The sequence below is a fragment of the Actinia tenebrosa genome, unplaced genomic scaffold (assembly GCF_029948245.1).
Source record: "Actinia tenebrosa isolate PJP-AT-01 unplaced genomic scaffold, QUT_ActTen_1.0 PGA_scaffold1__47_contigs__length_23844297, whole genome shotgun sequence".
Taxonomy (NCBI): Eukaryota; Metazoa; Cnidaria; class Anthozoa; order Actiniaria; family Actiniidae; genus Actinia; species Actinia tenebrosa.
This window is the reverse complement of record NW_028292578.1, coordinates 11,799,945-11,816,013: the sequence shown is the minus strand read 5'-3', so window position 1 is coordinate 11,816,013 and position 16,069 is coordinate 11,799,945. Positions and strand designations below refer to the sequence as shown.

The following is a 16,069-nucleotide window of genomic DNA, read 5'->3' as shown; positions in this document are numbered from 1 at the left end:
TGCAGAAAGGAGATTTTCGACCACAAGACCGCCTTTGGGTTCTCTGGCCCCGAAAATGAAGTTGACTTGATCTTAAGTCGGACAGCCATATTTGTTTGTCCAAATGATGTTGATACGTGGTCAATATGTCCATTACATCGTTCAAAATTAGGATTGGGATGGACAAGAGGTTGCAATACAAGGTGCAGAGTACCTGTTGAAATATCTAAGCATCAAAGGACCAAAGGAAAATGGCCGAGATTTGAAAGAGGAATAGGAAAATCCGATTCGTCTATGATAATAAATAAGACTGGCGTATTCCTACAAGTAGGTTCAGGTCAGTAACAAGTTTGCATTCTTAATGATCCTCGAGGTTTGATTTGCGCATTTTTTTCTTTCTATGAAATACTTTTATAGTAATAAAAATGTTTCTTTCATTTACTTGTAGGAATGTGCATAAATTGCAGAAAAACTCTTAAACAACTCAAAGACTCCGATCCACAGACTCCGGTCACCACCAGCGCCTCCCAAAAACAAGAACTGGATGAACAGAGGATTGTTGAGCGAATAAGTAATTTGTCGCTGGTAAATATCTTTTCTCCTTGAAAACTGAAGGAATGCTTTTATTACTAAAATAAATGATTTTTGTGCGTTAGTGCTGCTTTCAAAACCCTTGGTTATTTTATATTTGTTTATTTGTTAGTCGGTTTGCTAATCAGATTAAATTAGTAAAGGCGGCGCGAGTGGCGGCGGATTGGTATAATATGAAAAAGTGTGGAGTGGGAAATGGGAAGGGGAGTGGGAAGGGAAGGGAGAGGAAGTGGGAAACTCTGAAAATCAACGAAACGTTAATGCGTATTTTAGGTTTTTGTGGGTCGGGAATTTACGTATTCTACCGATAAATGAAATCAGAATTAGAAGTGCGTTCATTTTCTTATATTTTTTATAATTATTTTTTCTGTTAAATAATTTTAGGACGAAAAGGAGGAGGTGACGTTTAATCCAAAGTTCTCCACGCCTACAAGTCTGTATCAACCAAGCGAATCTTCTTACTTATCCGTCACTGTGGAAGAAACGGAGGTTGTTCCTTCCCCAAAAGAAAAATTGAATGCCTTCCTTTGTTCACGGGACATTAGCCCTATTCGTCATTCTCTTTCGTTGCCATGGGAACAAACATCAGAGCGCACAAAGCGTTTTCATATCCGGAAAACGCAACAGGTTGTAGATGCATGCCTGAAGGAGATTGCTCCTGAAGATTCTGAAATGCTATTTTCTGCATTGAAAGAAACGAAGTCTAATAAATGTAGTGTTGATAACTCCCTTATGGAGGCTTTATCTGAATGCTACAATAACAGCAGTTCTTGGAGCACCCGCAGACAGATATTATCCATCATGGCGGACAAATTGAGTTTTAAAGAGCTTCGCAGGTGGATACCTAGTTTGACAAGATATCGCTTCAATCTTGCAAGACACCACCTTTTACTCCACGGCAGAAGGGCAGTTTTACCTTCCACTAAGAACACGCGAATGTACGTTCAACCAGAAAAGCTTGAGCACTTCATTATATTCATTACCAGCTCACATATTGTACAAGATTTGCCATTTGGCGAGAAAACGCTAAAGTTATCGTCACAAACAGAAATCAGGATCCCAAATGTTATACGATCTTTGATACCTGAGCAAATTATTTGTCAGTACCAAAGCTATTGTCAAGAGACAGGTTTCAAACCAATGAGTCGTAGTTCGTTATGCAGAGTTCTCAGCGTATGTTCAGCTTCAATACGCAAATCTTTACAGGGCTTAGACAACTTTTCAGCACTTGGAGCAAAAGCCTTTGATGATCTTGAAGAGTTGGTTGAAAAGCTTGGAGACACTTACGGGAATGGGCTTACTTGGGCGAAGGAAATAAAGCAGAATCTCAAACTAGCAAAGCGTTACTTCAAAGGCGACTATAAGGTAAACTAAATGTTCACTTTCAGTTATTCTGCAACAATTCATTATTGAAAGCGCACGCTGCAGTAAAGTCTCAAGCTCCAAACCAATGAGCATCATGAAATACATGCATAATATCGTTATGATGTTTTGTTGAAGGTTCACGTTACCAAAAGCTCAAAGGTTGCAGATCATTGCAGAACGCACGCCCTAAGTTATCCAAGTGAAGATGACCACATGGTTGACTGTGACCACGAGCATGACCTGAAATGCGATAGATGTAACTTATTTCCTGTAACTCTGAAAGAAATAAAATGCGTAGTAGAAAGCACTAGATGCACCTTGGAAGATAAAGAAGAAATGGAGTTCTTGATCTCCCAGTCCGCGCAGAACATCGAGGCCTGGAAGTCCCATCTTTTACGATCAATTAATCAAGATCAAGCAAGGCAAGAAATTATTAAAGATTTAAGAAAGGAGGCAGTGATTTTAGTTTCCGACTGGGCAATGAAGTTTTTGCCAAGAAAGTTCCGAGAAAGCCAGCAAGACTGGTTTGGTAAGCGCGGGATCCCCTGGCACATAACTGTTGCCATGACCAAAACAGATGAAGGAGAAATGAAAATGTTGACGTTTGTACATATATTTGAAAGCTGCATTCAGGACAGTCCTGCTGTTCTGGCTATTTTTGACGACGTTCTACAGCAACTTAAGAGCATCACTTCTGACATTACCTCTCTTTACCTCAGACAAGATAATGCCGGATGTTATCATTCTGCATCGACAATCCTTGGCATTTATCAGGTTGCATCACAAAATGACTTTAATCTAGTGCGCATTGATTTCTCAGACCCGCAGGGCGGCAAAGGCGCATGCGATAGAAAGGCTGCAACTATCAAGAATCACATGAAGAAGTATTTAAATTCAGGACATGATGTAGATACTGCTCAACAATTAAATGAAGTGTGCTATGGAGTCATTTGGAGGAATCCCTGGGGTAAGAGTAACACTGTGCGGCGCTCAAGCTTCTCCAGACTTATCAGAAAAATGGGAAGGTGTGAGCTTTATTAACAACATTGCTTACAGCAATGAAGGAATTACAGTTTGGAGGGCTTATGAAATTGGTGCTGGCAAATTTATGCCTTGGAGTAGCTTTAATCTGCCCAACAAATTGCCAAAGCTCAACAAGATTCCAGATTATGAAGTATCAAAGGTTACCTTTGTTTCCATCAAAGCAAGAAAAATGCCGACAAAAAAACCCGCTCTTAAAGCTGAGTCACTGCAGAAGGTAAAAAAAGTTAAGGATAATGATGATGATGACGATGATGACGATGATGATAATGATGATGATGTCAACTTAACAGAAGATAACCAAGACGAAGATAGTGAGGGCGCGAAAATTGGTCGAGATGACGAAAATGCGTTATTCTTTTGCCCCGAAGAAGGCTGTATTATGTCTTTTCAGAGATATTCTTCTCTCGAAAAGCATATTGATTATGGAAGCCACAAATATGTTCTTGAGCATGAAACTCTGTATGACAGAGCTATGATTATGTACGCTACAAAGCTAGAGCATGGTGCTACTGACGTTCCTCAGATAGATGGGGACACTACCGTCAATCTAGATCATGATCAAGTGTTTCCTAAAGGATGGGCACTAAAATCAGCAGCAAAACGAAAAAGATTTAATGAAGCACAGAAAAACTATCTAACCGATATTTTTGAAAACGGAGAATCAACTGGAAGGAAGGCCAATCCTGCAGCTGTGGCCCAGACCACGAGAAGGGTCAAAAACAAAGGTGGCTCATGATCAAGTATGTTCAATAAGAATGAATATCTTACGTCAGTAGTAATCAATGTCCATGGATAGGGTCAGGTTAATTTATTCATGTATTATATATTCATATATTCCTGTTACCATGGCAAATCACCGGAAACGGAAATGAATGGGGTGATGGATCGCCCAATGAGAAGCGGGGAGGGGTGACGTAAGGGTGACGTAAGTGGGGATGGGTCGCCCAATGAGAACGAGGGAAAGTGGGCGGGACCGCCTGTAAGTACGAGGAAACGTATTGGACTTAATTTTTTCTTTTTTATTTTCTTTGAAAAAGTATAAGGTCCCGCGAGCTGGATTCGAACCAGAAACCTTCGGAACTACAGTCCGACTCTCTGCCAATTGAGCTACCTCGGGCACTTACTTTAGGGAGGTGTTTAAAAAAGGTAGTGTATCGGGAGGAGAGGGAGTGATGAGGTCAAGAAGCAAGACAAGACTTTTTTTCAGTTTAACGTTTTTTTAATAGGTGGGATATTCGTGACATTTACAAGTACAGGTGTCGCAGGAACAAACACAAGTATGACCATTGGATCTCATCCATCGGTCACGACTTTCCTTGATGTACTCTTTGCGTTTTTGTTTGCGCTCGTCTTCTTTGCGTTTTTCTTCTCTTTGCTCGTACGTGCGGAGGGCATCTTTGGAAACCTTGATTTTCCATTGAGCGTAAGCTTCGGTGAGGCTGGGGTCGGTGGAGTGGATGTGGGGCCCATTGTGGGGGTTGACCATGCCAAAGGTATAGGTATTCCAAGCATGGAGATAGCTCATGCGTCGTAGGATGCCGTGGTTGGTGATGATGACTTTGCCAATGCCTCGACTGATGTCGTCTTCTACTTCCTTGGGAGTATCAGGGCTGTGGGTGAGGTAGCGCTTGTGGGTCTTGGGATGGGTGAACCATTTAGCGTCTTCTTCTTCTTGAAGAGTGGGTTTGGCTTTTTGGAAGAGACTGGTTGATTTTTTTGCCTAAGGAAAAAGATTTCTTAGAAGAAGTAAAAAAAGAAAAGCTCCCCTGCGAGGAGTCGAACCTCGATCTCCAGCCAGCTAGGCCAGTATCATACCATTAGACCACTGTGGCTGCTATGAAATAGAGAAGTTAAATTAAGGTAGTCTAGGGTAAGGATCCGGAAGTGATTAGCATATCTTTTTTCAAAAAAGAAGAAAAAGATGAAAAAAGTTATGGCGTTCCGGAGGCTTGAACCGCAGTCATCTTGTGTCTTCAGCTTTCTTAGTGCGCGTTACTTACCCGACTAGTACCACAATCGCATAGTACTACCAAATCGCGATCGACTGGTTGAGCTACCCAGAACGCTCATGCAAGTTAGGTATAATAAACTCAAGTCATAGGTGTGTTCAAAGGTATTTATTGACCAATAAGAAAGCGTTACATAAATTATCGAAACAAATGTTTTTAATTAGATAAGTCGTGTCGTCGGACGCGTTTGCCATTACGAAGAGATTGGAAAGGTGTGGTACAGTTTCTGCATTGAGGGAACCATTCAGGGAGGTAAGCAAGACATGCATTACAGCGTTTGTAGCGGAGGACGTAACGAGCTAGGCCAGGGAGAGGACTGAGGTCAAGCGAGGTAAGGTAACGACGCATGTGAGACTGGTAATCGAGAGAGAACTTGACGTGGTTGAGAGGAGTGTTGGGAGGATGAATTCGTTGATGAAGTCGGACGAGGTGGAGCCGTTGTTTGTGGAGGAGGATGACGTGGAAGGTGTTGGTTTGGAATTCTTGGATGCACAAGCGACTGGCCCATTGGACGGCAGCGGCGTCTTTGGTATGACGAATGAACGTTTTAAATAAGGTATATAAGCGAGTGACGCAGATTTAGTGTGGAGGTCCAGGGAGAGAGGAACAAGGACACGGCATGGAATAGTGATGACGGTGTTGGTCCATGTAGCGAACGAGACAGAGGGAATGACAGGCTTGGGCAGGAACGTGATCAGGCGGTGGAGGCATGTACCCTCGAAGAGCAAATTGGCGGCAGTTGAAGACGTGGTATTGACCAGTGTAATTGATGGTGCCTTCTTGGCCTGAATAGGGGATGGGCTTGTGACAGAGCAAGCACGGCGGAGGTTTGATCGTGTTGTGGTGGTTGACGCGGGCGATGGGACGGATGTGGATGAGGTCGTGGACGTGACGCAAGAAGAGGAGCATGATGCGGGCCATGGTGGGTTGAGCCATTTCCCATACGGGGTCGCCGCTGTACACTTGAGAAAAGTGACCTTAGAGGTAGTTGACGAATAAGGAGCCGGGCCAGTGAGGCATTGAGTAGGGAGCACGGCAGTAAGGACAGGTGTAGTTGAAGCCCGTGCTGAGGATCCACTGCATGAGGCACTCGGTGTGTATGGGTTGGGTACAGCAGGAGGTCATGTTGGCGTCGGAGTAAAGTGTTTCGGTCGGGAGGTGTCGTTGAAGCGGATGATTGGGAAGAGGCGAGTAACAAACGCAGCACTGTTAGGAGCAAGAGTAGTTTCAAACATCAACAAGAGGGAGCAGTATTGACAAATGTTTTCGTCAGGGTGAACGCGTTGACCGCAGGCGCCACAGGTATAGGAGGAAAAGCAGTCAGGGCAGTAAGGAGGCAGTTCCCAAACGCGGTGTCGTAGTTTGCGTCGTTTGCGTGTCATGGTAGTAACGTGGCCACAAAGAGGAACGTAGGTCTGCAAGGAGGAAAAGTGAGCATGGGGTCAGGACGTGCACAAGCCACAAGGACAGTTGGTATCGGTATGGTCGTTTCTGTTTCTGAGTCGGTCCCTGAGAGCGATGAATAATTTGAAGGTGGGGCATTGGTCCAAGGCGTTGGCAACGAGTCGCACTGTAGTGGTCTGTAAAAGAGAGAATGTCAAAAATCAACCCAACCACTTTGTTTGAGGTCGATCTCGTGGAGCTTTTCAAAGTCGTCATTGTCCAGTTTGTTGAGTCGGTCTTTGAGGGTGAGGTACAATTTGGAAGCAGTGTGACATTGTTCCAAGGCTTTGGCGGCAATGTGCAAGAGGGTGCGATCGTCAGGAGGTGGTACGTGCATGTTACGAGGGACGAAGACTTGAGCTTTCTTGGGATGGGAGCAGCAGGCACTTCGGATTGTTTGGCCAGTTCGCTGCATTGGAGACAGTCAGGGTCTTGAGCTACTTGGCAGGTACATATTAGAAGGCGGGGGTCGTCTTTGTTGTCGTCGATAGGCTGGCTCTGATGAAGTGAATGGACAACGTGGAAATGCTTTTAGGAATAAGGCTTTGGCATATTCAACGGAATAATGTCTACTAACGCCCATGATGTATAAATTGGGATCTGGATCGCGTGTGGTGTGATAGTGAGGGGAAACGAAGACGTAGGCGGACGTTTCGTCGCTGAAGGAAAAATGGGGGATGTAAGTGAAGATGATGTTGCTGATTTCGTCGTAGCTTCTCCATCGAGCCGAAGCAAATAAGTGGTGGTTGATGTTGGAGGCGGTGGAGACTTGGACGCAGATGTAACTGGACGGAGGAGGCTCGTGCTTTGCTTCGTGGGCGACGAGTAGGTATCGTATGGGTCGGCGTGGAACTTGCGTAAATTGGAAGTTGCGGATGCGGGTGTAGGTGGAGGTGATTGAGATGGGTCCGAAGGCATTGAGCGTACTGCAACGGTAATCCTGGGCGTCCTCGGGGGCTATGGTGGTTGAGGGTATGATGGTAAAGGGATGGGCACGGTGGTCAATGTCATCTTCAGGCGGGGTGTCGTTAGCTTGGTAGTCTTCGTCCTCGTCGGAATCGAGAGGCAGGAGCTCGAGGCTGGTGAGGAAGGGCGGCTGAGTGGTGATGGGTTGGGCTCTGCACATGGGACATTGAGTATTTTGGTGAGTACGCCATTGGTCGAGGCAGTCGTAGTGAAATTGGTTTTTGCAGCATAGGGTAAGGACGGTGTTGGGGCAATCGTTGGTTATGTTGGCTAGACAAATGGAGCAGACGACAGCCTGAAGAAACATAAAGTGAAGTTACAAGGTAAAGGCAAGGCTATCTAGCCAGTACATTCCTGTCACGAAGTCACCACCATCGAGTTGGATAAATCTTTTAATGTCGAGGTTGGACACTCTAAGCTTATCGTGGAGGCATCGCTGGTAGCATCCGAGTTGGTAGAGAAGGGGATGGGTGTCGCCGTCGAGGTTGACATGCATCAACCAAAGTTTTTTGCGGTAAATGAAGTCGTCAAAATTGTCAAGTAATTGGGTGAGTACTAATGTTCTTCCAATGTGTTTGCGTAAGACTCTTTGAGCGGCGGTGGCAATGGCGGTCTGGAATGGCAATAGGGTTGTTTTAGGATCGGGTGTGTGGAGGACGCAAGCCTTGTTTGAAAATGCTGCACGAGTGAAGTTGTTTTTGAACGAGTTGGTGGATGTCTTTGAAATCGCCGTGAAGGTCCCAAGTGTTTTCGAAATCGAGGACTAGTTGTTCTTGTTTACGGAAGAAAAGGAGCATGTCGTGGATGTCTTGTTTGTTTTTTTTGTACCCGTCTGAGATGAAGTCGATGATGCGAGGAAGCGCTTCCTAGGGGTGGGGAAGAGCATGTGAAACATTGAGGCATAGGTGTGGTACGGTTTTCTGTAGGTCACGTCGTAAAACTGTTGGTAGCACGAGCGAGGCAAGCGAAACATGATGTGGTTGTGGAGGCTTATGGTGTAGTCGGCCGAGTTAGCCACCCCCTCGGGAAATTGGTCACGTGTGATGTAGTCAGGACCCTACGCATAAGTATTGGGTACAATGCGGACAATCTATGTGGTACGAGGTACGCTTCATCCCCAGGTAGTGCAGGACGCAAACGCCGTGAAGGGGATGACGACAGCAAGGCGTAAGAATGAGGGGTTCTGAAGTACGTGAGATACAAATGGTACATACCAGGGTTTCGTCTTGACTATCCGCAATGGTAATGGCTTCAGGATCTTCCTGACCTACTTCACGTTCTTCCTGTTCGACGTCAGATCGTTTGCGTTTGGGTGCAGGAGATTCGGGCTCCTGAGTACCTGAAGTAGAAGCAATCATGACCTCACGGGCGGCAGCCACCACCTGGTCGTCAGAGTCATAAGATTCGTTGGCCGGTGGTGAGTTGGGAGGAGTAGGCAATTCCCGATCTGCTTGAGATTCGTTTTCTGGTGGTGGACTAAAGACGACCACGCGACGGTTAGACTTCTTGGGAGGCATGATGATGATGAAGATGAAGGTAAGTGCTGGCATAGGCTAAGCGAATACTAGGTATCTAGGTATACGAGTGGTGATTTGGTACGAAAGTGAACTTAGATATATAGGGGTAGGGAGGGGTGTATGGGGGGTCCCCCCACCCCCCTGGGTGGGGTCTATATAGGAGGACCAGGTTCTGCGAGTTTCATATATTTTGCCTAGTGAATCACCAGTTAAGCCACAGTAGTATACGAAGATACCAGTGTGGTAAGTAGGATTAAGCGTTTGCGCGAGGCTTTAGGCTTAGACTCATTTTTTTGCTTTTTGAACACTGCAGTACTCATCAGTATGAAAATGACAAAGAGATGCGATCGAAAGCAAAGGATGAGTAAGAGGATAAAGAATACCATTTATCAAGCCATGGATGCCGTGCGACAAGATGATTATAGCAATCAAGACATGTTATCAAGCACGCTATACATTCTAGTTAGAAGGACGTTTTTTAATGTAGTGGAGTTGTTAAAGACTAGAGGCATTGAAGAGTTAGATAAATTCGATGTACTATTGCTTGAACAATATGTAAACGAATATGTGAATAAATACGGTTATACCGTTGAATCTTAACGTTGTGTCTTTTGTCTTTCTAAAAGGCGACCTTTGCGGAGACATTGACCAAGCATCATAGGGAAGGCACGTTTCCTAGTGTCGAGTTTTTGCAAGTGGTGAGGGAATACGTAAAGACGTTGCGAGGCATAGCCGATAAGTTAACGTGGCTAACCGATCGCATCGAGAAGCAGAAGGAACGAAAGAGGAGGTTGGCGTTCGTGTTGACGCGTCGCGCCGAGGAACGGAAGCAGGCATTGACGAATCAAAAGCGAGGGCGTACGAAAGTATACGTAATAGAGGAGTACGGCATTGGCAATCGTTTAGTGTTTTCGCACCATGGCATCCGGCAGGAACACGAGGAGCTCGTCTTTGATTAGGAGTTGTACCCGTTCGGTGTTTGGAGTGAACGTGCCTATGAGGACTCGTGTCATTTCTTATCGGATCGAGACGAGGTCCAGCTTGGAACTGGCCGACCGTCAACGCAGACCGTACGTGGGCCACGACGACGATGATGACGAGGACTTGAAAGAGGGAGGAGAAGAAGGAGAAGACGAATGGGGTGTTCGGTGGGTGGAACGTTTATTTGATCAAGTTATGGAACGTATTGCTGGTGAGGAAGGATTGACGCCTCGGGATCAAGTAGGCATGACCCTTTACGGTGGGGACTTGGAATACCCGGTGTCGTTGGCCATACGTCCGTACCACACGCCTGAATTTCAGAGGCTGATGTTGACCAACGCCATTGAAATGATTCAACAGTCCAAAAGGGAATGGATGTTGGGTCGATCGTTAGACATTACGGTGACTGTGATTAAAGACGTGAAAGGACGAGGACGGGTGTGTACGTCGACTATCATGACTCCTGAACTTTTGCAAGATCGGTTGGAAAGGGGAGTTCTACGCAAGCCGCCGGCGGCGGTGGGATCAAAGGTAGCAGAACACGTGATTCAGATCTTAGTATGGCGAAGCGTGAGAACGAGGGACGAGGTGAGGCAAGAGTTGGAGGTACAGCACGAATGGACCTGGGAAGAAGTATTGACGCGTTGGTGTGTCGTGCACCCATCCACGAACATTTTAGTACTTTGCCAAAAGGGGGGACCGGGAGCTTATCACGAAGTGATCTGGAAAAGTGCCTACAGCAGTGAAACTGAGGGATGGGTGATGTGGTTAAGCGAAGGAGACCCCGCGATGCTGGACGTCGTGTCGCCCAATGTGTTGTATGGGGAGGCCGAGGTCTTGCACCATCGATTGTGCTTGAAGTGCGGCATGATCTATCGCCATCAGAGAACGCATGCTTGCAGCGAAGAAAAGGCCTTGACCAAGTACGAATTGGGCAAGAAGAGGCCGCATTACAAGGTCACGGAAGAAGTGAAGCGCCGTAAGGTCTCGCGAGTCTTTGACGACGAGCATGAAAATTGCTTGGGAAGAGCCTTGTACCGGGCACTGAAGGGTTTGGGGTTCGAGATGGTAGCCGAAGGAGGGTACGAAAAACCCTTGCAGGATTGGTATGGAGAGATGGGGATGGAAGACACCTGGGATCAAGCGTGTGGGTTGGACGACGTCAAGCGGTGGTGTGCTAGCATTAACGAGGGATATGCGACGAATGAAGAACATGGATTCGAATTGTGCGTGTACGACGAAAAGAATCGGCACGTGGTAGCCTCGTTTGGAAGCAGCATAGGAAACCACAATGGTACGTTGACCCCCATTTACCTAAATTGGATGGACGAACACTTTACCTGGATCGAGTCCATGGCGGGGTGGTTGGGACGGGTTTACTTTTGCACTCGCTGCAATAGAGGGTACAGCAATAAGGAAACTCACAAGTGTGTCCGTCCTTGTTTACGGTGTGGGGAAGAACGGAACGACCACTACATCAAGTATTCCAATCAGCGTATTACGTGTGGTGAATGTCACGTGGGTTTTTGGTCTAACGTGTGTTACCGCTCGCACCTGATGCGACGTCGCAAGGGGTCGTTGGCCTATACCACCTGTGAACGACGGTACGTGTGTCTTCAGTGCAGAACTACCGTGGATCGGATGCGATACGATCGAAAAATTAAGGCGTGGTACATGGTCGACGATCACGTCTGCTATCAATACGATTGCTTGGTGTGCCGAGAGAAGAAGGTAACGCGAGGAGAACACATGTGCTACATCAAGGGAGTAAGCAGCGACCCTACGGAAGGCAACGCACGGGCCAAGAAGAACGAAAAACGTAAATTTTTTTAGCGTTCTTTGACTTTGAAGCTCGATGCTTGGAGGAACGTCACGTGGTTAACAAAGTGGTAGTGCTGCTGACGTGCCACGAATGCGTATCTCACGTAGAAGAGTACCGTACACGAGGATGTACGGGAACTTGTGGTCGACAACGGATGTTCACGTTTGACGATGCCTCCGCCTTTATGGATTGGTTGTTGTTGGGACCCAAGCGCGACGTGCATGCCTTGTATACGTTTATGGCCCATAACCTTAAGGGGTACGACTCGTACCCTATCTTGGAAGAGTGCGTCAAGCGAGGCATCAAGCCCAAGTGTGTGTATCAAGGGAGTAAGGTCATTACCATGACGTTGGAAGGGATCGTGTTCAAGGATTCGGTGTGCTTCATTCCCATGGCTCTACGCAAGTTCCCTGCCACCTTTGGAACATCGGGAGGCGACAAGGGTCATTTTCCTCATTTTTTCAATACTTTGGAAAATACGCAGTACGAAGGACCTTACCCCGACCCCGAGTATTACGGAGTGGATGACATGGACGCACGCGAGAAGGAAAAGTTTATGGAGTGGTGGCGAGAACAGGGAGGCAAGACGCTCATCATGAAGAAAGAAATTGAAAAGTATTGTATTCAAGACGTGATGGTCATGGCCCGGGGATGCTTGAAGTTTCGGGAGCTTTACGTCGACAAGTTTGACGTGGACCCCTTTGCCGAGTGTGTCACTATTACCTCGACCTGCCTGACGGTGTTCAAGAAGAACTTCTTGGAATCTGAAGTCATGGGTGTCGTGCCGCCCTTGGGCTATCGTCAACGGGACATTCAATCGGTTCAAGCCCTGGAGTGGTTGCACTCGTTGGGCCTGCCTGAACTGCGTTGGGCCGGAAGCACGCTGCGCGAAATTACCTTGCAAGGCAGTAAAGTCGACGGGTACGATCGTCAGACCAACACCGTGTATCAATTTCACGGCTGTTTCTGTCACGGGTGTGAAGTGTGTTTCAAGCGAGGTCAAGTTCATGCTCATCTGGGAGTGACCATGGGCGACTTGTGCGACAAGACGAGGGAGAGAACCTTAGAACTGCGTACCGCGGGGCATCACGTCGTGGAAATGTGGAGTCACGTGTGGGATGCGGAACGTGAATATCACGTGTTCCCCGAGTGGATCAAGAACTTGGACCCCATACAGCTTCGTGAAGTGTTGATGGGAGGACGCACCAACGCCGTGGGTCTCTACGCGTACTGTGAGGGGGAGGTCCAAGTAGACGAGTCAGACGACGAGGCCATGGCCTTGATGTTGTGCTCGGACCCCGTGCATCGCATACTGTACGTGGACGTGGTGTCGCTCTACCCTACGGTGATGTGGGAAGAAGAGTACCCTATAGGCCATCCCATGGTGTACGTGGGGGAAGACTTGGATCTGGACCCCGAGGAAATAGCCGATTGCATCCTGGACGAGGAGTGGTTTGGTTTGATGAAGTGCGACGTCGAACCTCCCCGCGGATTGTTCTTCCCCGTGCTTTCGCGCATTGCCGACCACAAGTTGATGTTTACTCTGTGTGCGGCCTGCTGCGACGAAAAGGACGTGGAGGAGAATGAGGACGGAGAGTGCACGCACACGATAGAAGAGCGGCGTTTGAGGCATGGAGTGTGGACGACCCCCGAATTGAAAGAAGCTCTGAACCAGGGGTACGAAGTGGCTCGAGTTCACGAAGTATGGCATTACCCTGACCGTAGCAGCGACTTGTTTCAATCTTACATTCGCGAAAACCTCAAGATGAAGATGGAGGCGTCGGGGTGGCCGTCCGATTGCGATACCGAAGAAAAGAAGCGGGAGTTCATGCGGTCCGTGAAGACCAGCCAAGGTGTCGATCTCCAGTACGAGAATTTCGTGAAGAATCCGGGACTGCGCTCGGTGGCCAAGTTGAACTTGAATTCGCTGTGGGGCAAGTTTGGGCAGAATCCGTTTCGTGGCAAAGTGGAGTACATTACGGAACCCTGCCGCTTCTTTGAACTGCTGCACGACGATACGGTCAACGTCAAGACGGTGCTGCTGTTGACGGGCGACATGGTGCAAGTCAACTACGACGTGCACCGCGAGTCCACGGTGTGCAACCCCAACGGCAACGTCGTCATTCCAGCGTTCGTGACGGCCTGGGCCCGTTTACGGTTGTACGACAAGTTGAGTGCTTTGGGGGATCGCGTGCTGTACCACGACACGGATTCCATCATTTACAAGACGGAGCAGGAAGGGGACGAAGAACTGGAAACGGGGGATCAACTGGGCCAATGGTCGGACGAATGCGGAGATTCCGAGGCCATCTGGATCGTGGAATACGTGTCCTTTGGACCCAAGACGTACGCGTACCGTACGAAGAAGGGGGAGTGTGTGGTTAAGTGCACGGGCATTAGTTTGACTCTCTGTGCCAAGGAACTCGTTCACATGAACAGCATGAAACGCCTGCTGGTGCAAGAGAACGAGAAAGTGACGGTCAGCTACCCGCGCAAAATCATTAGGGATAGCGCCCATAAAGTATTGAGGACGGTGCCCATGGACAAAGACGTTCGTCTGGTGTATACCAAGCGACAACGTGTCGATCAAGGCCTGACAACGTTGCCTTATGGATATTAAAGGGACATAAAAAGGGGGACATAAAAAGAAACGTGTTAATCGGTATGACTCAAATCGCTGCGGGACGAATTGGACGTTGGTTGGCCAAGAAAGCCGCCGCCATCGTGTCGGGAAGCAACGAAGATCAGCCTGATGGCAACATCAGCAACAACCGCATTGGGTGCGGACGTCAAGCGCGCGTCCGATGCTGCCTCTCGTCGTGCTGCGGGGGATCCATTGTCATCCACGCGCAAAGGTCGATCCGCCGCTGGAAAGACGAAAGGGAAGAAAGGAAAGAGCATCGCCGCCGCCACTGTGGCCAGCAAGAAGCAAGCTTCCAAATGGTACAGCCGGTATTTCGAAGTGGGAGCGCAACACCCCCAAGCTCTAGCAGGAACCTCCGCGTTCTTGTCCGACCCCGGCAACGTCTCCAAGGGGTCTCCAGCGAAAGCCACGAAGAAAAGATGGCTGGAAGCTCAGACGACGCATCAAATTTATCGCCCAGCACGGCGTAATTATCCTCGTCGTCCCTTTGTCGTGTTTTCCATGGACGAGCAATGGCAGATGGATTTGTCGGACATGACTTGGGACAAGCCTGCCAACGATGGCATGGGATGTATCTTGTTCGTGGTCGACGTGCTGTCTCGATACTGTTGGGTACGACCGCTGAAGCGAAAGACGGGAGAAGAAACGGCACGGGGCATTCGTGAGATCTTTGAGGAAGTGGCCAAGGACCCTGACAAGAAGCATACGTTGCCTCGTACCGTGTACGTAGACAAGGGAAGCGAATTTTACAACAAAGACGTCAAAGACTTGTTTGCCAGTTGTCCCCTTCCGCCCAAGCTCGTGTCGGGAGAGTCCACCACCAAGGCCGCCATCGTGGAACGGTTGCAGCGGACGTTGAAAGGAAGACTGTGGAAGTACTTTTACGAAAATGGGACTCGACGATGGGTGGACGTGATTGGTCCGTTGACGGATTCGTACAACCATCAACGACACGGCACGTTGAAGCAATCGCCGGCCTCGGTCCATCGCGGCAACGAAGGGGAGGTGTGGAAACGATTGTATGGCGAGTACGGTCCAGAACGAGGAGCACGACAAAAGCTCAAGGGACCTTACAAGTTTAACCTGGGCGACGTGGTCCGGATCAGCCGTCAAACCACGATCTTCGACAAGGGCTACTTGCCTCAATGGTCGGAAGAATGGTTCAAGATTCGAGCTCGTGACCCAGGCCCTCCTGCGTACTACCGCTTGATGGACTACGACGGCGAGGACATACTTAAGGGCACTTTTTACGAAGAGGAGCTGCTCAAGGTCGAAGAAGAAGAAATAAAGCACATGCGTTATCGTATCGAGAAGATACTTCAACGCAGGAAGGAACCCGCTACAGGTCGTCCCCAAGTGCTGGTCAAATATCAAGGGTGGCCTGAAAAGTACGCCAATTGGATTGACGAACGACAAGTGGAAGATTTGGGTCCGAAAAAGAAACAATGAGGTTGGAACGTAAGCCGTTTATCTACTGGTTCAACAGCAAGCCAGACCCCGAGTACCCACAAACCGACGACAACACCGCCTCGGAATTCGTGGTACAGTTGCCCATAGGATGGCATTTGCCGGGCGTGTGGTCGGTGGAAATACAAGCCATCATGACCCCTGAAACCACAGAGACCAAAGGAGACTTGCTGCTGTACACGAATCTCATTCGCTACGAAATCGTGGGTCACGATTATTTTCCGCTGATCGAGCGTATTAC

The 16,069-nt window shown here is 48.1% G+C and overlaps 2 protein-coding genes across 2 annotated transcripts; both read left to right on the top strand.

The window, feature by feature from the left end:
- Positions 1 to 147: 147 nt before the first annotated feature.
- LOC148909870 (uncharacterized) lies at positions 148 to 2,990 on the top strand. Its single transcript, XM_089032219.1, has 3 exons — positions 148 to 564; positions 955 to 1,935; positions 2,071 to 2,990. Exons 1-3 carry the CDS (start codon positions 430 to 432, stop codon positions 2,974 to 2,976), a joined length of 2,022 nt encoding a protein of 673 aa, XP_088888345.1. The 5' UTR covers positions 148 to 429; the 3' UTR covers positions 2,977 to 2,990.
- Positions 2,991 to 11,338: 8,348 nt separating this feature from the next.
- Positions 11,339 to 14,337, top strand: LOC148909869 (uncharacterized). Its single transcript, XM_089032445.1, has one exon. The coding sequence runs from the start codon at positions 11,872 to 11,874 to the stop codon at positions 14,335 to 14,337; it is 2,466 nt and encodes an 821-aa protein (XP_088888571.1). The 5' UTR covers positions 11,339 to 11,871.
- The last annotated feature ends 1,732 nt before the right edge of the window (positions 14,338 to 16,069 follow it).